At 40.2% G+C, this 24600-nt stretch overlaps 1 protein-coding gene across 1 annotated transcript in view; it reads right to left on the reverse strand.

Annotated features, from left to right (window-relative positions):
* Positions 1-24600, reverse strand: part of LOC140733433 (CUB and sushi domain-containing protein 1-like) — a 2013313-nt gene that overhangs the window by 321661 nt on the left and 1667052 nt on the right. Inside the window, exons 33-35 of the mRNA XM_073056756.1 lie at positions 22567-22662; positions 12100-12303; positions 25-149 (exon numbers count right to left, since the gene is read on the reverse strand). Coding sequence (XP_072912857.1) covers positions 25-149; positions 12100-12303; positions 22567-22662 — 425 coding nt within the window. The remainder of the gene's footprint in view (positions 1-24; positions 150-12099; positions 12304-22566; positions 22663-24600) is intronic.

Consider the following 24600-nt stretch of genomic DNA (forward strand, 5'->3'; position numbering starts at 1 on the left):
TCTTTGTGCATACAAACAACTTGCCTGTATACCTGCTCCCTCGGTTACCGTTATCTTCCACACACAGTTCAAGCTATTACCATATGGCTCTGGATAGCCAGGGGAGAGAATGGTACCTCTGCGGTCCGTCAGATTCCCTTCACAGGGCACTGGAAGGAAAAAGAAACATCTTAAGGCAATGCCATGACACTTCATAATTGAGGAACTGATGTAGATACCAAGTCTGAAAGCACTTAGCACCAGGCTAAGGACAGCTTCTATTATAAAACTACTGAACACATTAACAAAATGGAGAAGATAACAGCATCTGTTAATCATAAGCTGGAACAATTTGATTCATACTGGGAAAAATGGTTTAACTACATAATGCCTCATAGGCCTGATTTTATTCTCACAAATCAATGAATCTGTTGTAAAAAAAAAGATCACTCCCTACTTGTACATAGTTCTTTCCTGTTGCTTGTTTTTTCTCTCCACTCTTTTCTATAAGTGTATACCTCAGATAAATACTATGTGGAGGTTTGTGACATACATGATGATATGATATATATATATAATGTCTGAAATACATCTTATGGAAATGTTTGTTTGATGATGAACTTAAATAAAAAAATAAATTACAAAAAAAAAACTACTGAACAATTCCCTAGTATGACAAGATAGATTCTTGACCTCACAATCTACTTCATTGTGACCTTACTATCTGTTGCACTGCTCTTTCTCTGTAACTAAAGCTTTATTCTATACTCCTATTATTTTACACTGTACCATCCCAATGTACCATTGTAATGAACTGATCTGTATGAAAGATAAGCAAGACAAATTTTCACTGGTACATGTGACAATAATAGACCAATTTATCAATTAAGTATACAAATGCAATTCATTTTCAAAGAGCAACGGTCAAAGACTGAGGTGGTCTTGCTGCACTGACTCAAGTTCCACAGAAGTGAGTGCCCAAATCCCTCCTCTAATCAGAAACCATATTGATCAGTGAGCCATAAAAAAAGATTCTGCAGATGCTGGAAGTCCAGAGCAACACATACAAATTGTTGGAGGAACTCAAGCAGATCAGGCAGCATCTATGGAGAGGGATAAACAGTTGACATTCCAGGCTAAAACTCTACATCAGGACTGGAGACATCACACCTTCTTTATTTTAGATTTTTCCCCTTTCCATTCTAGACCTGTTGAAGGTCTCAGCCTAAAACATCAACTGTGTATTCTCCTCCACAGATGCTACCTGACTTGCTGAGTTCCTCCAGCACTTCATATGTGATTCATTCACAGCCCTTTACAAACATCACAGCAGCATTTTCTACTAAGTTGTGTAAAACAAATACAAAACCTGTATGATTTAAATTACATCACTTTCTCCATCATCTAATCTCACCTATCCCATAACTTCTTATTCTGGCTCCTGCCACCTTACTATACAGTCTTGATGAAGGGTCTCAGCTTGAAATGTCAACTGTTAATTTCCTCTGCACCCCCCTATTGATTGTGCCTGATCTTCTTGAGTTCCTCCAGCATTCTGTGTGTGTCACTCTAGTGATAACTGGTAATTAGGTACTAAACAAAATTGCTGCCAATATTAAGACTTCATCATTACAACTGTGCACACTTTCAATGACTACTCTTGATACCCAAAACAATAACTATTACAAACACCGAGATCCATACTCAGGACTTCTGTTCTGGAAAATTTTAAATATATTAGCCTGAAAGTGTAATTTTCTTACTTTTACTTTCATTTTGTTTCTTTTAATAGCATGTTTCTTTCGCTCTGATTTAATTTCTGCACCTGATCTCACAGTAAATCAATTCCCTTTAATTTACTCACTCGGTTAGTCTTTCCTTCTGTTTATTTCAGAGTCTCTTTGGCTTAGGTGATTCTGATGAACTGTCCCACTGAGTTAAGGTAACAATCAGGTTACAGTAAGTAAAGTAAGTGGTTACTGGTGGTGTCAAGTAGCACCATCAAGGGTAATTAATTCATTGCTGTTTAGTTTGGGTGAGAGAATGGTTATCTTTGACAACATGATATTGTATGATCCACTGTGGCCAAAATTAAAGTCAAAGAGTACTAATAGAACATAGAACAATATAGCACAGGAACAGACCCTTCAGCCCACAGTGTTGTACTGAACCAGTTAAGTTAGTAATCAAATGGCTAACTGAACTATTCCTTAAGGGGGCAGGTTTACCTGTGGCTAGAACCACTGAGCACTACAACAAAACAACAGGCCCTTCCGTCCAAAATATTCCATGCCGACCTGCATTTGTGCCTAGTTCCATCAACCACATTTAGACCATATCCCTTCACACCCTCTTATCCTTGTACCGGCCCCAACTTCTCTTAAGTGTTGCTTCTGAACTTCTATCTACCACTTCCACTGGCAGCTTGTTCTTCACTCAAATCACTCTCTGCCCCATCTAGAGAAAAGCACATTTCACCTTCACTGTATACCTTAATATACGAAGCAAATGGAACAATCAATGCACATTGGATTACTGCAGCTTTCCGCTAAACATGGAATCGTTAGTTACCTCCTGGATAAAACTGAGTGCAAGTCAAGCATATCGGTCCAAATAAGAAAAGTGATGGACTTGGCGAAAGTTACTCAACTATGTCTGTGTTGGTCTGGAAATACCAGTTCAGCCAATTTATATTTGTAAGAAATTACACTGCATTTGAGAGAAGATTATAACTGTGATGATGGAACGTGATTAACTTGAATTTGCAGAATCTCCCCAGCACATCCTTGGGTATATCGGTTGATTACACACGAACAACTCATTTCACTGTATGTTTCAATATATGTGAGATAAAGTAGTAAATCTGAACCCCATTTCATTAAGTTTAAACCTTTACCCTGCTATTGCTTGTATGTGTATTTGCTTTGCCATCATTCATTCATTGCACACATGGAGTATAGTGTGTAAACATCATCTGTGCGTATGTGAATCGTCACACGACAGTTAAAAGTGAACTGCGAACTGATCTCGATAAAGAGCTGATTTTGAAGTATTACCACCACATGTGAAAGGGGAATCAACTGCTTCAGGCGAGGAAGTGATTTTGAAGACGTGTCAGCATCCTTCCTTTGCAAGTCACTGAGCGACACTTTCTTCCCAAATAACATTTTCAGTGTTGCCTTGAGCTTGTGACTTCCTACATTTTCAGACTGTCAGGGAGGATGTACAAGAGCCTGAAGACTTGCACACAACAATACAGCAAAAGCTTCTTCTCCTCTACCATTACTTTTCTGAATATCTTGTGAACCCATAAACACAATCTTGTTGTTCCTTTTTCCTTTGTATTATTTCAAGGAGTTGTGAGGAGCAATTTTCTTACACAGAGAGTGGAGGGTGCCTGGAAAGCAGTACCTGGGGGTGATGGTATAGGCAGAAACATTACAGACCTCCAAGAGATGTTTAGATAGGAACAAGAATGCAAAAATAAATGGAAGGATTATATAGGTAGTGGGGATTAGTTTAGCTGGCCATATGATTACTATTTTAATCCGTTCAGAACAACATTGTGGATTGAAGGGCCTGGTCATGTGCTGTACTTTTCTGCATTCTACAATAGTGTTCAAAGGTCTTAGGCGTATATACAATATATGTTTACCAATATTAATAAAAACTTAAGACACACAAATATTGCTGTTTCAAGGACAAATAAAGAGATGAGTGCCTTTCCACCATGTACTTCAAATCAAATCAAATTTAACCTTTTCAGGAAATAATACAAAAATCTTAGAGTAATGTGAAAAAGTCTTAAGCACACTAGCTATACATATGGGCCTAAGACTATCGCACAGTACTGTATATTTTACATATCTTGTAATTCATAGCAATTCTATGTCTTTGCAATGCAGTGGAGCTGCAGAAGAAACAAGAATCAACTTTATTCTCTACATACATTTACATGTATTAGGAATTTATTGTAGTGTGTTGATCAGGATGAAATGTGCAACATAGAAACAATATTCATATCATACACGATAGTAATGATAAACTGGATTACTTTATTAATAAAATATAGCAGAGATGTGGAGCAAAGTCAAGATAGTGCTAAATGGCGACTCCTTTGCTTGCATCTTCTGAAACAACTATTTCTATTTCTGATATCTCTTTTTTTCCCTTCTCAAGGTTCTTTTGAAGACCCTGACCTGGAGTTACACTTTGACTTTGGTTCTTTCAAGGAATGGGACCCACTCTCACGGCCTCACGACCGGATACTGTTTGACATCCCAAGGATTCAGCCTGGAAGACTGGTGCGCCTTCAGAATGCCGGGCTTTTGTAGCTTTGGAGATGGGCTGATTTTAGACCGGTGCCCCAAACAGAAGCATCACGGGAGAACACAGAACATTGGGAGCAGCGAATTAGGTGCCCAAAGAGCTGCAGCTTCTTGGTGCCAACTCTCCAGGTGTAGAGCTCAAAAAGAGCAGTACAACAGACTTTTAACATCGTAAATCATCAAGTTGTTGTTATGTCTCCTCTCTCACTGTGAAATGGGGACATCTCTTTTTCCTTATTAGGGAGAGAGAGCCTCTGGTATGTCAAATTACTGGGTAAATGAATAGTTTTGGAGGTACTGCAAAACTATGTCTTTATCAATGCTTGCTGCACACTTGAGTGCTCGGTGGAGGGTGCTGACACTTTTTGCTGGTGGGGGTGGGGGGGCTTTGGGGTTCTAACATTGAACTGTCATTCATTCTTTTGGCCACACCTCTGTTTTTATGGATGTTTGCGAAGAAAAAGAATTTCAGGATGTATAATGTATACATTTTTCTGACATTAAATATACCTGCTGAAACCTTTTTGAAACCTATTGATTATGATTTATTATATTATTGTTGCAATTACCAAGGTGCTTTTCCTCCTTTGAAACTAGTAATGGGTAGGATTGTGAGTTGCGAGGAAAATGAAAAACAGCGTCAAGACAACTTACACCATTTGGCTGCAAGGAGGCATACAGAAGAGAGATTGATCAGCTGGTTGAGTAGTGTCACAGCAAAAACCTTGCATCCAACATCAGCAAGACGAAGGAATTGATTGTAGGCTTTTGGAAGGGTAAGTTGGGAAAAGATATTGATGACTCATTGATGGGTGAGTGTGTGAGCAGCTTTAAGTTCCAGGGTGTCAATATCTCAGATGATATATCCTTGGCCCAGCATGCCAATGCATCATGAAGAAGGCATATTGCTAGCTTTACTTCATTAGGAGTTTGAGGAGATTAAGTACATCACCAAAGATTTTTGCAAATTTCTACACATGCGGTGGAGAGCACTCTGACTGGTCATATTGCCACCTGGTACGGAGTCTCCGATGAACAGGAGTGAAAGACACTGCAGACGGCTGAGGTTCAGCCAACTCAGTCACGTGCACAACCCTCCCAATTATGGATGACATCTCCAAAAGGTGCTGCCTCAAGAATGTAGCACCTGTGGGTCCTTAACAACCAGGACATGCCCTTTTTTCATTACCACTATCAGGGAGGAGGAACAAAAAGCTGAATTCACACGCTCAATGTTTTAGAAACAGCTTCTTCCCCTCCACCATCAGATTCCTGAACAGTGCATAAACACTACCTCACTAGTTTGCTCTCCTGTTGATCTACTTATTTTGTTCTACATTTCCTATTTAACATATAGCAATTTCTTTTATGGATTGCACTGTACTGCTGCTGCAAAACAGCAAATATCCTGTCATATGTCTATGATAATAAACCCAATTCTTATTCAAAGTTCAAAATTCAAAATAAATATATTAAAAATAAATATATATACATATATATTCAAAATAAATAAATATATGAGTATGGTACGTAATCATACTCACATATACTACCTTGAGACTAATTTTCCTGCAGGCCTTCACAATAGGGCAAACATACACAATAGAATCAGTGAAAAACTGCACACAAAAATACAACCAATGTGCAAAAGATAAACTCTGCAAATATTTAAAAAATGGATTTTTTTTTCCACAGGCAACTGAAGTCACCTCCTTTGACTGCTTAACTGTGTGAACATTTTAAGGAAATCTGGCAGCGAATTGATCTTTAATCCTCTAATTAATGGACTCTGGCTGTAAAGCCATGGGGCTCTGTTGGTTACCTTTCTCCATCTAGTCCTTTAGTCCTTTGCCTACTTCATTCTTAGCTTCTGACTGTATGGAAGGATATAATGACACAGAGGATATACTGCAGAGAGCACTGGGAACATGGAACAGCATTTGGATAGCTACATGGTGGGCTGGGGCTTAGAGAATGATGGGCTGAGGACAGGAAATGGGGACTAGCTGTATGGGTGCCATGATTGGCATAGACTTGTTGGGCCAAATGGCTTCTATCTGTCCTGTATTGCAGTATGACACTATAACAAGCTGCCAAAAGCAGTAGCAGAGGAGAGTACCATTAACTGTGGTCATACAACATTACAGCACAGTACAGGCCCTTCATCCCATAATGATGTGCTGACCTTTTAAACTACTTTAAGATCAATCTAACCCTTCCTTCCTACATAATTCACCAATTTTCTATCGTCGATGTGGCTATCAACGATTCTTTTAAATGTCCAAATATATCTGCCTCTACCAGCCCCAGCAGGGTATTCCACACACCCACCACTTTATGCATTTAAAAATATTGTCTCTGATATTCCACCGCCAATTCAGCTCTCTCATATGAGCCATTTCCACCACGGGAAAAAAAAGGTCTCCTGCTATCCACTCAATCTATGCCTCTTATCATCTTGTGCTCCTCTGTCAAATCACCTCTCATGCACCTTCACACCAAAGAGAAAAGCCTTAGCTCTCTCAGCCTATCTTCATAAGTCTAGAACATCTCCTGGTAAATCTCCTTTACATCCTCTGCAAAGCTTCCACATCCTTCCTATAATGAGACAACCAGAACTGACCACAATATTCAAACTGTGATCTAACCAGAGATTTTTTTGTTATAGAGCTGCAACATTACTTCACAGCTCTTGAACACAATCCTTCAATTAATGAAGGCCAACACACTATATGCCTTCCTAACCACCGGAGAGCGTTTGTGCAGGTTGGAACTTTTCTCATTGGAACATACGAGAATGAGAGTTGATCATAAAAACATGTATACTATATGTATATGTATGGATGTATGGATGGGCCAAGGACATAGGGTAACAGAGGAAATGAAACAGATTGACATTCGGAAGGAAATGGTGATGAGAAGACTGATGGGACTGAAGGCTGACAAATCCCCAGGTCCAGATGGTCTGCATCCTAGGGTACTAAAGGAGGTGGCCCTGGAAAATGCAGATGCATTGGTAATCATTTTCCAATGTTCCTTAGATTCAGGATCAGTTCCTGAGGATTGGAGAATGGCTAATGTTATCCCACTTTTTAAGAAAGGAGGGAGGGAGAAAACAGAACTATTGACCTTTCAGCCTGACATCAGTGGTGGGGAAGATGCTAGAGTCCATTATTAAGGATGAAATAGTGGCATATCTAAATAGCAGTGATAGGATTGGGCTGAGCCAGCATGGATTTACCAAGGGTAAATCATGCTTGACTAATCTGTTGGAGTTTTTCGAGGATGTAACCAGGAAGTTAGACGGGGGAGATCCAGTGGATGTAGTTTACCTCGATTTTCAGAAGGCATTTGATAAGGTCCCACATAGGAGATTGGTGGGTAAAATCAAAGCTCAGGGCATCGGGGGGAAGGCATTGACATGGATAGAAAACTGGTTGGCAGATAGAAAGCAAAGGGTAGCGGTGAATGGGTGTTTCTCGGAATGGCAGGTGGTGACTAGTGGGGTGCCACAGGGTTCGGTATTGGGACCACAGCTGTTTACAATTTACGTCAACAATTTGGATGAAGGCATTGAGAATAACATCAGCAAGTTTACTGATGATACTAAGCTGGGTGGCAGTGTGACATGTGATGAGGGTGTTAGGAGAATTCAGGGTGACTTGGATAGGCTGGGTGAGTGGGCAGATACTTGGCAGATGACGTTTAATGTGAATAAGTGTGAGGTTATCCACTTTGGGAGTAAGAACAGGAAGGCAGATTATTATCTGAATGGTGTAGAGTTAGGTAAGGGAGAAATACAAAGAGATCTAGGAGTCCTTGTTCATCAGTCACTGAAGGTGAATGAGCAAGTGCAGCAGGCAGTGAAGAAGGCTAATGGAATGTTGGCTTTTATTACAAAGGGAATTGAGTACAAGAGCAAGGAAATCCTCTTGCATTTGTACAGAGCCCTGGTGAGACCACACCTGGAGGATTGTGTACAGTTTTGGTCTCCAGGGTTAAGGAAGGACATCCTGGCTGTAGAGGAAGTGCAGCATAGATTCACGAGGTTAATTCCTGGGATGTCTGGACTGTCTTACGCAGAGAGGTTAGAGAGACTGGGCTTGTACACGCTGGAATTAAGGAGATTGAGAGGGGATCTGATTGAAACATATAAGATTATTAAGGGATTGGACAAGATAGAGGCAGGATATATGTTCCAGATGCTGGGAGAGTCCAGTACCAGAGGGCATGGTTTGAGAATAAGGGGTAGGTCATTTAGGACAGAGTTAAGGAAGAACTTCTTCTCCCAGAGAGTTGTGGGGGTCTGAAATGCTCTGCCTCGGAAGGTAGTGGAGGCCAATTCTCTGGATGCTTTCAAGAAGGAGCTAGATAGGTATCTTATGGATAGGGGAATCAAGGGATATGGGGACAAGGCAGGAACAGGGTATTGATAGTAGTTGATCAGCCATGATCTCAAAATGGCGGTGCAGGCTCGAGGGGCCGAATGGTCTACTTCTGCACCTATTGTCTATTGTCTATAATGAGGGATGTATGGCATTCTTCCCCAAGGTTTGTGCATTAAGAACTAGAGGGCACAGTTTTAAGGTGTGAAGGAAAAAAAATTATAGAGACCCGAGGGGCAGCTTTTTCCAACCAAAAAGTGGTCAGAATGAGAATCAGGTTTATTATCACTAAGATATGTCATGAATTCTGTTGTATTGCATCAGCAGTATGGTGTAATACACACTGTAAAAACTATATGTTATAATTAGAAATACTGAGCTGACAGAGGAAGTGGTTGAGGCTGGTACATTTGACAACATTTGAAAGTACTTGGCAAAGTACATGGAAAGGAAAGGTTTAGAGGGACGTGGGCCAAACATGTACAAATGGGATTCGTAGTTGGCATGGACCAGTTGGGCCGAAGGGCTTGTTTCTATGCTGGATGGCTCTATGATTCTTGTGTCTGTTCATTTCTAGCTTAAAATGCAGCTCATCTTTAAAATGCTGCTTCATCTTTTCACCCTTCCCCTGACAAATGAAGGCTGAATTTAATGCAGAACAAGACACAAAGTGCATAAGCATTAACCTCACAATTATTGTGTTCAGCAAAAGTCAGGCAAACACTTAATATGTTCATGTAAGTTTCCTGCATCTACTTCTTTACTGCCCATATTAACACAACAGTGTCATTACATGTGAGTGTAGCAGACATTCATCAGTGAAAGTCAGGAACAGTACTCCGTTGACAAGGATGACTAACAATGGTAAATATCATTACAATATTCCTCACATTCACATTCACATTCAGCTGGAGAACACAACTTGTTTTTTTAGTGCATTTAATTCCAAAGAAGAGAGAATTTATTTAAGATCCTTTGTGAGAACCCCTGAAGAAATTAATAATTTTTAGTACTTCTTTCTCTAGAGTCTAGGAAATAGCTGCTGGAGAAATACCGGTCATCTATTAATAGTGTCAGCAATGGAGAGTCCCAGAAAGAGCAACATATTTGTTCTGCTGTCAGTAAGGACTGGGGCAACACAAGAGGACTCAGCAAAGTGTAAATAAATCATTTAAAGATTTCTAACCCTAAGTTACTAACCCTGACCTGTACAATACATCTTTAAAATGTGGGAGGAAACCAGAGGACCAGGAGGAAACCACAAGGTCACAGGAAAATGCAGACAGACAGACAGATGTGGGAAGTGAACCGTGATCTTCCTGCTGGTGTTGTGAAACATTATGCTAACTGCTATGCTATCATACACTGCACAGACCTAGATAGAGATCAGGATAGTGGGAATATAAGTACCTACTCAGTCCAAAACATTGACTGTTCATTTCTCTCCTGATGCTGAGTTCCTATGGAATTTTGTGTGTCTGACTTGTGCAGTTTTGGTCTCCAACTCTTAAATGATGAATGCTCTTAAAATAATTTCTTGAGGGTTGTTGGGTTTATAATTTTGTCCACCCTGTTGGGTGGAGTCTTTCACTGATTCTATTACAGTTACTAAATTACTGAACATGCCTGCAAGAAAGTTAATCTCAGGTTGTATATAGTGACATACATATATTTTGATAACACATTTACATTGAACTTTGAAGAGATACTGCAGATGCTGGAAATCCAGAGCAAAACACAAAATGCTGGAGGAACTCAACTGGTCAGGCAGTATGTATGGAAAAGAATAAACAGTCAACGTTGAGTTGAGACCCCTCATCAGGACTGGGAAAGATGAGGGAAACAATTCTGGCTTCTTACCCCTTTCTTTACAGTCCCAATGAATGGTCTCAGCCTGAAATGGCAACTGTCTTCCAGGACTTCTGGTCAAGATGGCACCTGAATACAACACTCCTTTGTTGACATCTTTTGGATAGATCATGAAACTATCTTTTTCACTGCTTTATATCTTTTACATTTGTTTCTCCTCTTGAATGTGATTGATTCTGGAACTGTTAGAGCCTGCATTTTGCTCTCTGGAGATCACTTGGGTGCTTCAGCACTCTGCAGTCTCTGAGAGGACTCCAGGAGATAGAGGCAGTGTGCACGAATATTGTAGCAGGCAGGCTGCAAGATGGGGAACAAGCCAAAGGTCGACTCCACTTCGCCAATTAAAGCTTCCATTCTTCGCTGATTAGAGGAACAGGGAAGTAGAAGCATTGAAGCGAGTGCAGAAGGTAAGCGTTGGCTGCTTGCTTTCTGATCCGCTGTACTGGAGAGGAGAGAGCCTGCCACAGAGGCTGGAGAGTGTTGCCTAGGTTTTTTTCTGTGTTTTGATTGTGGACTTGGATTATAGACTCTCTTTCTCGGTCTCATAGCTTTTATATTGTGTTTTTTCTTCTGATCTCTTTTTTTGCGATGGGAGCAGAATGTGGGTGTTGATTAATCATGCTGCACTTTTTTTTTGTTCTTGGTCTCATGGCTACCTTAGAGAATGGAAGAATTTCAGAGTTGTATACTTTGATAATAAATGAACCTTGGAACATTTGTCTATTCATCTCCTGATCTGCTGTGGTCCTCCTACATGTTGTGTGTATTACTCATAATCTCTCTCTTCTTGGACTCTATACACAGCTTTCATTGGGCTAATTGTTGAAGAGAAAATGTTAGTCAGAATGTTGTCTGACTACAGCACTATGAAGTTTGACCATGATTCATCCAACATCTACTGATTGTAAAAAGGTGGACATTTATAGAGTGAATCAATGCAAGAATCACACACAAAATGCCAGAGGAACTCAGCAGGTCAGGCAGAATCTATAGAGGGGAATAAACAGTCAATGTTTCAAGAGGCAACTCGAAGTGCTGAATGTTTATTCCTCTCCAGAGATTCTGCTTGACTTGATGAGTTAGCCTAGATAAAAATATACAGAGGCTACACCTCAAATATGGTATGAAATATTTCTGTCACATATCCAAAGCAATGGTCACTTTGAGCAAGGAAAGAATCACAGAACATAGAATATTACAGCACAATACAGGCCCTTCAGCCCACAATGCTGTGCCCAGCTTTTAACCTACTCAAAAGGTCAATCTATGTAACCCTTCCCTCCCACATTTTCTTCCAACCTTTTGTGTGTTTCCAGCATCTACAGAATCTCATGTTTATGGATTGGAGAATCAATTGTTTTTGTGACTGATCAGGCAGTCATGAAATGCTGTTTGTTGAGATAGAGCACAGTTGTGATAGCTTTTATGGTCAGTAAATCTGCATTCATTACCACCTCGCTGAAAAGAAAACAATTGCAAGTTTCGACACACGCAGATTTCCTGGATCACGAAACAGAAACAATTTCCTCCACACTTACCTGCACAGCTTGGTATCGTGTCATTCCACTGCGCCAAGCCATTAAGCACAGCCTGACATCGAATGGCTGTGGAGCCCTGAAGGTGATATCCTGGGTTGCATTCAAAACGGATAATGGAGCCAGCGGAAAATTCCGATCCTATTCTCCGGCCATACCTGGGCTCGGGAACTGAGCTACATTGAGTGGCGCTGGTACGTGGAACAGCTGGAAAGGAAAATAATAATTCAGGAAAATTTTCCCATTACATGACCATAATGCAACAGAGAAAATCTTTTAATAGGCTGTTTTTTGGTATAAAATTTGAGAATATCAATAGATCAGGATTTGCACTCCAAAGCTGAAAAATGCTCTAAAATAAAAGTGTGAACAGTTCATAACTTTCCTGTCTCAGGTATTTCAAACTTATCCCTGAAGGGCTTTCACAATCTGAGAATGCAATGCATTTATTTTCTCAAACTGATTATTTTGCAGGCGTAAACTGTGAAATGTTACCGATTGAAACAATCTATGGCTCACATCAATGCTTCTGTTCTTAAACAGCAGGATAAAAATAATTTTTTAAAAATCTTGTAGTTGTTTCTCTTTTCCCATGTTGGCAGTCTCTTTCTCATAATATTTCCATAGTAAATCAACTCAGAATCTCTCTATCTGACACACTGGTTTTTCATTCTTTATACACTCCATGGCCACTGAATTAAGTATACCTGTTTGTTAATGCCAATATCTAATCAGCCAATTATGTGTCAGCAACTTAATACATAAAAGCATGGTCAAAAGGTTCAATTATTGTTCAGACCAAACATCAGAATGGGGAGGAATTGTGTTAAGTGACTTTGACTGCGGTATGATTGTTGGTGCCAGACAGGGTTGTTTGAGTATCTCACAAACTATTGAACTCCTGGGATTTTCACACACAAAAGACTTTAGAGTTTACAGAGATTGGTGCAAAAAAAAAATCCAGTGAGCGGCTGTTCTGTGTGCAAAAAAAAGCCTTATCACTCAGAGATGTCAGAGGCTGACAAGAAGAAGACAGTAACTCAAATAAAATCAATTACAACAGTGGTTTTCAGAAGAGCCTCTCCGAGCACACAACATGTCGGAACTTTAAGTGGATGAACTACAGATGCTGAAGATCATGAACGTACACTGAGTGGCCACTTTATTGGATACAATAGGTATTTCAAGAAAGACCACTGTGTGTATGTTCTTGCTGCGTTCTCTGCCACCTGGCCATGAAAGGTTGGTGGAGGAAACCCTGATTAAAGATTCAAGATCAAGGTTCAAGTCTAAACATACAGTGAAATGTGTAATTTGCATTAACAACCAACAGATGGTTGGAACAACATTGTGGGCTGAAGGGCCTGCACTGTGCAGTAGTGTTCTATGCTTTATGTAATGCTAACCAAAACACTACTGACCCTACACTACATCCATCTGTATGGATGGAATGCAAAAAAAAGTCCTTCGAGACCTGTATTATCATCCTGCCTTTATTGTCTTTTAGAATAAAACCCTGGATTATTACAATTCTACTGTTGAATTATATATTTTTTTGCCATGCGCTTGAATCGGACATTGCAGAATTCAGACCAGATGACAGCGAAGGATTGGGCTATGTGGGAGGAAAAGGTGAGATTGATCTTACAGTAGGCTAAAAGGTCGGCAACTCCAAGGCCCTTAGGGCCTGTACTGTGCAATAGTGTTCTATGTTCTTCATTAATATCATATTTCTTGATCATTTCCTTACTTCTGAAAACCAAACCTGAGATTTCCACACTTCCTGAGAGATTTATTTTTGGTTTGCTTCTTTTGTTCAAGAGATTCAGAATTGTTTAATGCCATTTCTCGCACACAAGTGTAAAGGAGAACAAAACAATTGTTACTCTGGATCCGACGCAGCACAGAAAAGATGAAGAACACAATAAATGTAAATGCCAAAGGTAGCTTACATAGATAGATTGTTTGTATGTCCATAAATTAAAGCAGAGGAGTCTGTCTGCACATAAGGAAATGATAAAGCAGTGGTAGTACTGGAATGTGGAGGGGTGAGGTGGATTAGTGGGTTGAGATGTTGATCAGGCTGATGGCTTGTGAAAAGCAACTGATTCTGAGTCTGGTGGTGCAGGCATGGACGCTGTGTAACCTCCTCCCAGATGGAAGTGGGACAAGCAGTCTACGAGCAAGGTGGATGGGATCCTTCATGATGTTAGTGGCTCTTTTCTGAATCTTTGCTAATTAAATAAGCATGGAGAATATATTCAAGACCATGAGCAAAACTTTCAGATATTATTCAAATTAGCAACACCAATAAAATTCACTGAGTCAGTGAAGTTGACAGCTGGGACCAATTTCTCACGCAAGGGTTTGGAATAATGCATTTCCCTGCCAGCACACTGCAGAATGGAACCTCCTAACTACTGCAAATTAGATTGCCGTAAAGGTCACACTTTTTCAATTTTAGGTGCTTGGCCATGAGAAGACAGTATTTGGGTGGGGGGTAGGGGAATGCTGTTTTTCTGACATCAATTATTCTTCCCCTTCCTGTTAATGTTACATTCTGCAGTGACATAAAAATCAGCGCCTTGTGAAAGCGAATGCCAAATAAGGTCAGCCTGGAATGGAAAGTGATAAATAAAATGAATGATTTTACAGGGAAGATTACTGCACATGTTCATCGTTCACCTGCTATTCTCAGAGGATTCTCAGAGGTGTTTATAGGCTTTTACTAACAAGCTAGTGGATGCAATAATTCCTTTCGGCACATTTTTGCAAGGAACTGTAAAATTAGGTGGAAGGTATCATAAAATAGCTCAGAAAGTTATCACAGTTAACGAGGATGTATGGTCGATGAGATTTCTCATTATTTCCTTTTATTATCCAGGTATAAACAATTGCAGTTATCAGCAGTCCTCAATGTCTCCCAGGTCAAACTCTGTCTGTTCTAGTAGGTGGAATGACAAACAAGTTCCTGCAGCTGATGCTAAATACTCTCATCCTCCTCTGCTCCTTGGTGCTTGACTGGTTACAGGAAGACCTTGTTTAAGACCAGTCACTATTGCTGAGAGGAAGTTTAATGCTGATGCTCACAGCAGTTACAAACCTCGATGCAGCAAATGAGTAAAAAGAGTCCACAAGAGGGTCAGAATTTGTAAGAAAAAAAGATAGCACATAAAACTGTACAACACAGTCTATTTGTCTTCTGATGCTGTGCTGACCCCTTCATTTATTCTATGCTCAATGCAACCCTACCCTCTCACATTAAACTCTGTTTTTACATCATCTATGTGCCTATCTAAGGCTTCTTAAATGTCACAAATGTATCTGCATTAACCACCATCTTTGGGAGTGATTTCCTTTCACCCACCATTGTCAAAGTGAAAAAGACCACTAGCAATATGGTGGAAATTCTAAGTATTGGGGCATGAAGTCAGTGAAGTTACCATAACTAGAGAGAAGATTCTTAGAAAACTGAAAGGTTTGAAGTTAAATATGTCCCCTGGTCCAGATGGTGTACACCCCAGAGTTCTGAAAGACCACTCCACTCTTTAAGAAGGAAGAGAGGCAGAAGAAAGGAAACTATAGGCCAGTTAGTCTGACGTCAGTGACTGGGAAGATGTTGGAGTAGATTAGTAAGGATGAGCTCTTAGGGTATTTGAAGGCACTTGATAAAATAGGCAATAGTCAGCATGTTCCCTCAAAGGAAAATCTTGCCTGACAAATCTGTTGGAATTCTTTGATGAAATAACAAGCAGGATAGACAAAGGAGTATCGGTTGATGTTGTGTACTTGGATTTTCAGAAGGCCTTTGACAAGATTCCACTTGTCTGCTTAACAAGCTACAAGCCCATGGTATTACAGGAAAGATTCTAGCATGGATAAAGCAGTGGTTTATTGGCAGAGGGCAAAGAGTAGGAATAAAGGAAGCCTTTTCTAGCTGGCTGCCAGTGACTAGTGGTGTTCCATAGGAATCTGTGTTGGGACCGATTCTTTTTACGTTACATGTCAATAATTTAGAAGATGGAATTGATGGCTTTGTTGCAAAGTTTGCAGATGATATAAAGATAGGTGGTGGAGCAGGTAGTTTTGAGGAAGTGGAGAGGCTGCAGCATGATTTAGACAGATTAGGAGAATGGACAAAGAAATGGCAGATGGAATACAATGTTGGGAAGTATGTGGTCATGCACTTTGGTAGAAGACAAAAAAGGGTTAACTATTTCTTAAATGGAGAGAAAATACAAAAAATGAGATGCAAAGGGACTTGGGAGTGCTTGTGCAGGATTCCCTAAAGATTAATTTGCAGGTCGAGTCTGTGGTGAGGAAGGCAAATGTAATGTTACAATTCATTTCAAGAGGGCTAGAACATATATGTCAAACTCAAGGCCCGCGGGCCAAATCCGGCCCGCGGTGGAATTATCTTTGGCCCGCGAGATAATATCTAATTACTATTAAAGCTGGCCCCAGTAATCGAAGCGCCTATGGCGTATGATATGGCTAATGCTGAGTTTATTCAGGTACCAGGTTTTCAGGGTTTTTAGTGTTTATTCGGCAGTCTTGCTCGGCAGTCTTCTTCATAAGAAACAGAATTTGTAAAGTGAAACACTTTGTAGTTATAGCAGAGACTGAGACACATGAGAGCAGGCTGAAAAAACGGAGGCAACGAAAGCTGCGTTCGCACGCGTCCGACTGATCTGGCCCGCATGAAGCTGCATTTTGCTCAATCCGGCCCGTGACCTAAAATGAGTTTGACACCCCTGGGCTAGAATATAAAAGCAAGGATGTAATTTTAAGACTTGATAAAGCACTGGTGAGGCCAAACTTGGAGTATTGAGAGCAGGTTTGGGCTCCTTATCTTAGAAAGGATGTGCTGAAACTGGAGAGGATTCAAAGGAGGTTCACAAAAATTACTCCAGAATTGAATGGCTTGTCATATGAAGAGCATTTGCTGGCTCTGGGCCTGTAGTCACTAGAATTTTGAGGAATGAGGGGTGACCTCATTGAAACCTACCAAATGGTGAAAGGCATAGATAGAGGATATGGAGCGGATGTTTCCTATAGTAGGAGAGTCTAAGACTAGAGGACATAGCCTAGGAATAGAGGGATGTTCTTTTAGAATGGGGATGAGGAGGAATTTCTTTATCCAGAGAGTGTTGAATCTGTGGAATTCTTTGTCACAGACCGCTGTGAAGGCTGTCTTTATGCATACTTAAGGCAGAGGTTGATAGATTCTTGACTGGTCAGGGCATGAAGGGATACGGGGACAAGACAGAAAATTGAGGCTGAGAGGAAAATGGGATTCACCATAATGGAATGATGGAGCAGACGCAATGGGCCATATGACATCACAGCATATTTTCCTCCAATCACATTAAAATTATGTCTCCATGTTACATTCCTGAAACAGGTCACAAAACCTCCTGTTTCATTCATCATATTTATTTCCTGCCCAAACCTCTGCCAGCTACAGTGCACCTCCACTTTAAGAGAAGAAATTTATAATAGAACTCAAGAGATCCTGCAGATGCTGGAAATCCAGAGCAACACACCCAAAATTCTGCAGGAACACTTGATGTCAGACGACATCAATGAAGAAGAATAAATGTTGACTGTTTATTCCACTCCATAAATGCTGCCTGGCCTACTGAGTTCATCCAGCATTTTTCATCTGTCACTGATTTATAATACCCAGTGCCCACAGATGTATATCAATTATTCATTTAGAGTTGTCTATATATGGATACTGCAGAGCAACATCATACTCCTGACCCTACATGGATAACTTCACACATCTCAATACTGAACTGATTGCACAACATGTAGATTCACTTTGAAGGACTCTGCAACTCATATTCTCAGTATTATTTATTTACATTTTTATAGAACACAATAGATCTACAACAGATGCAATCTCACTGCCTCTTCACCTAGCCTTGGATCAGCTGGACATTAGCAATACCCATCTCAGGCTTCTGGTTATTGATTACAGCTCAACATTTAACACTATCATACCCTCAGTTCAAATCAACAAACTCCAGAACCTGGATCTCTGTACCTCACTCTGCAACGGAATCCTTGACTTTCTCATCAGGAGACCACAGTCATGGGAATCAGAAATAACACCTCCTCACAAATAATTAAATCTGGTGCCGATCAAGGATGCATGATTAGCCCACTGCTCTACTTTCTTGGTACCCATGACTGTGTGGCTAGGCACAGCTCAAATGATGACACAACTATAATTGGCAACATCAGATAGTGATGAAAAGGCACACCGGAGCGAGATAGATAAGTATGTTGGGTAATGTCATGACAACAATTTTGCACTCATCATCAGTAAGACCAAGGAACTGATTATGGAAGAGGAAGTCAGGAAAACACACACCAGTCCTCACTGAGGGAACAGCAGTGGAAAGGGTGAGCACTTTCACGTTCCTGGGTGTCAACACCTCTGAAGATCCAAAGTCATAGAATATCTATCCTGCATCCAACATATTGATGCAACCACAAAGAATGCATGAGAGCAGCTATAGTTCTTTAGGAGTCTGTATAGACGAGGTATGTCACCAAATTCTACAGGTGTACTGTGGAGAAGATTTTAATTGGTTGCATCACTGTCTGGTATGGAAGTGCCACTACACAGGATTGGCCAGATCCATCATGAGTATAAGCCTCCCCAAGATTGAGGACACCTTCAAAACGGAATATCCATCTTTAAGGACCCCCATAACCCTGGACATAACCTCCTCTGACTTCTAACATCAGAGAGGAGGTACAAGACCCTAGAGACATACACTCAGCAATTCAGAAACAGCTTCTTCCCCTCCACTATCATATTCTGAATGGAAAACGAATCATGAACACTACCTATTTTTTGCCCCCTTTCGCATTACTTAGTTAAATTATATATATTTCTTAAGGTAATTTATAGTTTTTTTATTATTGTGTACTGCAATGTACTGCTGCCACAAAACAATAAATTTCACAACGCACGTCAGCAATATTAAATCTGATTCTTATTCTGAGGTAGTATAAGGAGACATACATGAACTTGGATAACAAATTCACTTTGAACTTTTTGATCATTGAACATTATTCTGATGAATTGCCTGCATTGTGTTCAACACATATCAGTTAATTGCATATAAAGTACTTTGGCAGATCATCACCCTGAGACATCATTCAGGTTTCTGCAGTTCCTGTAAAGATGTCATACAGTAAGAAAACAGCCCAACAGCAAAATCTGTACCAAAAGAAACAGGCACACAATACAAAGACAATGCTTGCTTTTTCATTCCAGATCAGTTTAAAGGATGTCAGCTGTTCCAATTGAGGCAACATTGTCAGGTGTGATGTTGAGTTGTTTCCATTAACTGTCAGCTTTTGAACTAACAAACAATACATACTAGGATTAACTTGAGTGAAACATATTGGCACAGTAGATAGCAGCACAGTAGTAGTAATGTGATCACTTGAGTTTCATATGATGTTCTCCCAAGTGGTTATTCTCTTAATGATGAATGTCTGTGCATGACTCTGTTTAATGTGGGAAGGCTGACACACGGGCAGCCACCACACGGTCCTTCCTAGACTGGGGTCAGGGTCCACTGACATGGTATCCAAGACATCTGGAGACCCTTCACTGTCATTGTGATGTGTCATCATCTTCTGCCAGCCCCACTGTTGAGGTCTTGGTTGGATCACTCTTTGTCTGCAAACTCCCTGTTGACCTTAACACCATGGGTAATCCTACCAGGAGCCAAGCTCAGATGGCATTGCTCTAGGGATCTCAGGAACTCACAAGCCTCTCCACCCCAACAAGGTGAAGATCCTTTGAGAATAAGGCCTTTGGCCCATAATGTTGTGCTGATCCGTTAAACACCTTTCTCATATATATTACCCTTCATTTTTCGATAATCCATGTGCCTCTCTAAGAATTTCTCAAATATCCCTAACCCTGGAAGGCTGTTCCATGCCCCACCATTATCTCTGTAAAAAACTTACCTCCTAACTCCTCCTATACTTTCCTTAAAGTTTCGCTCCCTCGTGTTAACTATTTGCACCCTTGGAAAAAGACTCAGGCTATTCACTCAATCTGTTCTTCCTATCGTCATGTACACCTCCACTAAGTCATTTCTCATCCTCCTTTGCTCTAAATAGAAGAGCCCTAGCTCACTCAACCTACTCTCATAAGACATTCTCTCTTAAATATCCCTACACAGAGGTTCCCAACCTTTTTTATGCTATGGACCAATAGCATTTCACAAAGGACCCCATGGACCCCAGGCTGGGAACTTCTGAAATTCATTTGCTTTACCACCATTCCTAGTATGACATTCCATGCACCCACCACTCCCTGAGTAAAAAAAAAACTTTCTTTGTGAAAACAACTTTTCTCTCCACCCTATACTTTCCCTCAATTATCTTAAGATTATGCTTTCTCATATTAGCCACTTCCACACTGGGGAAAAAAGTTGCTAGCTATCCAATCTATCTGTGCCTCTTATCAGCTGTACACCTCAGTCAAATTCACCTCTCATCTTCATTTGTTCCTAGCCCACTCAACCTATCCTCATAAGACATGCTCTCTAATCCCGCCAACACCCTGGTAAATCTCCTCTACACCCTGTCTAAAACTTGTACATCCTTCTTATAAAGAGGCAACCAGGACAGAACACAGTATTTCAAGTTCTCTTGAAGTTTAGATGACATCTGTCTCCAAAAATTGGACGCACAATTCTGCACGAGTTTACTTTAAGCAATTTAAAATGGCGAATTTAATCTTGGCCTTTCTACAGTTAAATCTCACCTCTGAGCCAACAGCAATCTCAACTATGTCACTTTTATCCCACTGTTAACAATACATGAATGAGAAACCAAAAAGCAGTCGACAGTTCCCAGAGCTTCAAGAGACAACATGAAATACATTGGAGAGGGGACATAAAGTAATCAAAATAAAACAAAGATTTTGACAGCTTTTCTTGTTGAGAAATGCACTTTATCTTTCTTTTTCAGCTACCTGGAGAATACTCTCTTGTGGCATCTTGGCAAGTACCAATAAGTTTCAAACTTAAGATATCATGTCTTCAGAGGATGTCATACACTCATGACTATGAATAGTTTTTCCAGAAAGGCATTTGATGGCTCTGGGCCTGTACTTGCTGGAATTTATAAGATTAACCCATACATACTGCTCGGGTCAAATTTGACCTGTTTTGACATTTGACAGCAGTAAAAACACTGATGCTATTTTTTTTAGCCGAAATTTGATGACTTTTCTTAAAGTGACCCAAAATGCTCAAAAATGAAAATATTTAAAAATATTATACTTTTGTAGAGGTGCTACAAATTTTTGTACATTGAGGTTGTTCCGGGTCAAATTTGACCCAAATCTATTGAAATGGATTTTAAATTTCTGAAACAATAATTAAGGATTAATCATCCATTTGTTAATGTTAGATAGGCTATTTATACACTCTAAGTAGATCTGTGGTTCAAAATTTGGTATAGACACTTATTATGAGGGGATTCTTGAGCCGGGTCAAAATTGACCTAGACCATACTGTGAAGGTATAGAATATGAATGGTATGTAAGGGTTAAGGTGGCGGAGGGGAATCTCATTGAAACCTATTGAATACTGAAAGGCCTAGATAGAGTGGACATGGAGGGGATATTTCTTATAGTGGGGGAGTCTAGGACCAAAGGGCACAACCTCAGAATGGAAGCACATCCTTTTGAAACAGAGATCAGGAGGAGTTTCTTACACTGGAGAGTGGTGAATCTGTGACATTCATTGCCACAGGTGCAGGCTAAGTCATTGGGTAGCACAGTAGTGTAGTGGCTAACATAATCCTATTACAGTGCCAGTAACCTGGACTCAATTCCTGCCACTGTCTGCAAGGAGTGTGTATGTTCACCCCTTGATCATGTAGCTTTCCTCTGGGTGTTCTGGTTTCCTCCCCCCCCCCCCATATTCCACAGACTTATGGGTCAGTAGGTTAATTGGTCACCTGGATGTAACTGGGTGGTGTGGGGTTGTGGGCCAGAAGAGATTGTGACCACGCTGGATTTCTAAATAAAGTATATAAAATGGAGGTTGATAGACTCTTAATTCGTCAGGATGTCAAAGATTATGGGGAGAAGGCAGATGAAAGTGGTTGAGAGAGGTAATAAATCAGCCAGGATTGAATGGTGGAACAGACTCAATGGGCTGAATGTTCCAATTCCAGTCCTGCGTCTTATGGTCTTATTTAACACACAAAATGCAAATTAGGCAGCATGAGGAAGAAAAAGTTTAAGTTTTGGGCCGAGATCCTTCTTCAAGACTATGTGGTCTTACTGTCTTATCTTTTAAGACTGCTCAACTGAAATTGAATTTTACCTGTAGAACTCAAATTGCTGTTTAAACAGCTTGTACGTCACATGACCCAACTCAAACCCTCTTGGAGAAGCAATCATTTTGAATATCTTACCTTGATAAACAAAGTGAAAACCTTTCGACGATGCTCTACTCTTCGCACTGAATCTGAGCAAAATTTGGTTCGATGTAGCCAGAGGCAAGGTTTCTCCTGAAGAATGGAAAATATTGCATTGAGGACAGAGAACATATTATTTTTATGGTGTAAAATTATCATTAATTGCCATATACATTTACATATATTAGGAATTTGAGGTAGGGAGTTGGTCAGGGCACGGCATGCAACTGCAAACAACCACACTCAACAATTATAAAGAATAAAGAATTATATAAAAAATAAAGCTACAGGTGAAAGTACAGATACGGAATAAGATGTGAATAAATACATAAATACCAGTGAATATTTATAATGTAAATATATTAATGTAAAAGCATTATGAAAAGTTTAACATGTTTGCAGTGCAGTGCTTGAGGTAAAGATAAAAGGGGTGAGGGAGGCAACTAGAATGGTTAAACAGATTAATTGTTTGAGGAAAGAAACTTCTAAGATGCATGAAGTTTTTGCTTTCATAACCTTATTGCATTTTCCAGAAGGGAGCTTTTTCCAGGAAAAAAAAGCAGTTTTCAGGGTGAGATAGGTAATGTCTGCAATGATTTTTCCCGCCTGCTTCTTTGTCCTGGTCACATACAAGTCCTGGAGTGATGGCAGACTGCAGCCAGTGACCTTTCCTGCTGACCTGACAGTTCACTGTAGATTTTGTATATTTTGAGATGATACACCAAGTTATACTATATAGCAATAGCTGATGTGAAGATGCTCTCTGTGGTAAAGAGACCCGAAGTCTTTATTCACTTTTTTATTCAATTAAGAGGCTGAGGGCAAAGGACAAACGAGTGTTCAGCTCACTACTTTGTGAGGCTTTACTCACCTCAGTGCTGAACTTCAATCACCAGCACTCGTCTCTGCGATGAATTGCTGAGATATAATGCAGAACATTGGGCTTCCTGACCAGCTGCAGTGGCAGGGTACTCACTTTTGAGGTCTCTACGGTTCATCTTCTGTGTATTATCTGTTCACTTCTTAAAAACTGTTTGCACGTTTGTTCTTTTTTTGCACACTGGATGTTTAACTGCCCATGTAGAGTGCAGTTTATTATGGATACTATTGTGTTTATTTGCTTTGTAGCTGCTAGCAAGAAGATGAATCCCAATGTTGTCTATTTTGATAATAAATGTAATCTGAATTTACACAGGATGTTAGTTTGTAAAATATATCACCAAGAGATTAAGAACTATACACTTTATTAAGCATAACTCTGAATCATGGATTTATTGACCCTACAGCCACTCTAGTAAATTTCCCAACTCCATTCCCATCATGGGGAAGCATGGTAACATTACGGTTCGTGCAACGCTTTACAGTACCTTCTATAAGATGGGGATCTGATCCCCATCCATCCGTGAGGCATTTCTACATTTACCTATGACCACATGGGCTTCCTTCAGGTGCTCCGGTTTCCTTCCACACCACAAAGACGTTCCAGTTAGGGGTAATGAGTTGTGGACCTGCTATATTGGTGCAAGAAACATGGCCATGCATGCAGGCTGCCCTAGTACAATTCTCATTGATTTTTGATTTGATACAAACAACTCCTTTCACTGCCTATTTTAATGTACATGTGACAAATAAAGCTCATCTTTAATCCTTATTAAAACAATAGCAGAGGCCACAGAAAAGGGTATCAAGGGATATGGGGAAAAAGCCAGAAATTGGAACTAGATGGGAGAATAGTTTAGCTCATGGTGGAGTGGCGGGGCAGAATCGATGGGCCGAATAGCATACATCTGCTCCTTTGTCTTGTGATCTTGTGAAAAGAAAATGGGAAGATTAAGAAGAGTCTTCCCTTCAAGGAATATTGCATCATATTACAAAAGCTTGTCTTAGCATCTTGAAGAATTGAAGTTAAAGCCCATTGTTTGGTCATAAGGTGAGATGAGGTTACGTGAGGCAAGAGTGAAGCTGTCAATGTAGAGCTGAAGATCATAGCTGCAGTATGATGAGTTGGACAATGTAATGTGATCACTCGAG

The sequence above is a fragment of the Hemitrygon akajei genome, chromosome 9 (assembly GCF_048418815.1).
Source record: "Hemitrygon akajei chromosome 9, sHemAka1.3, whole genome shotgun sequence".
Classification (NCBI taxonomy): Eukaryota; Metazoa; Chordata; class Chondrichthyes; order Myliobatiformes; family Dasyatidae; genus Hemitrygon; species Hemitrygon akajei.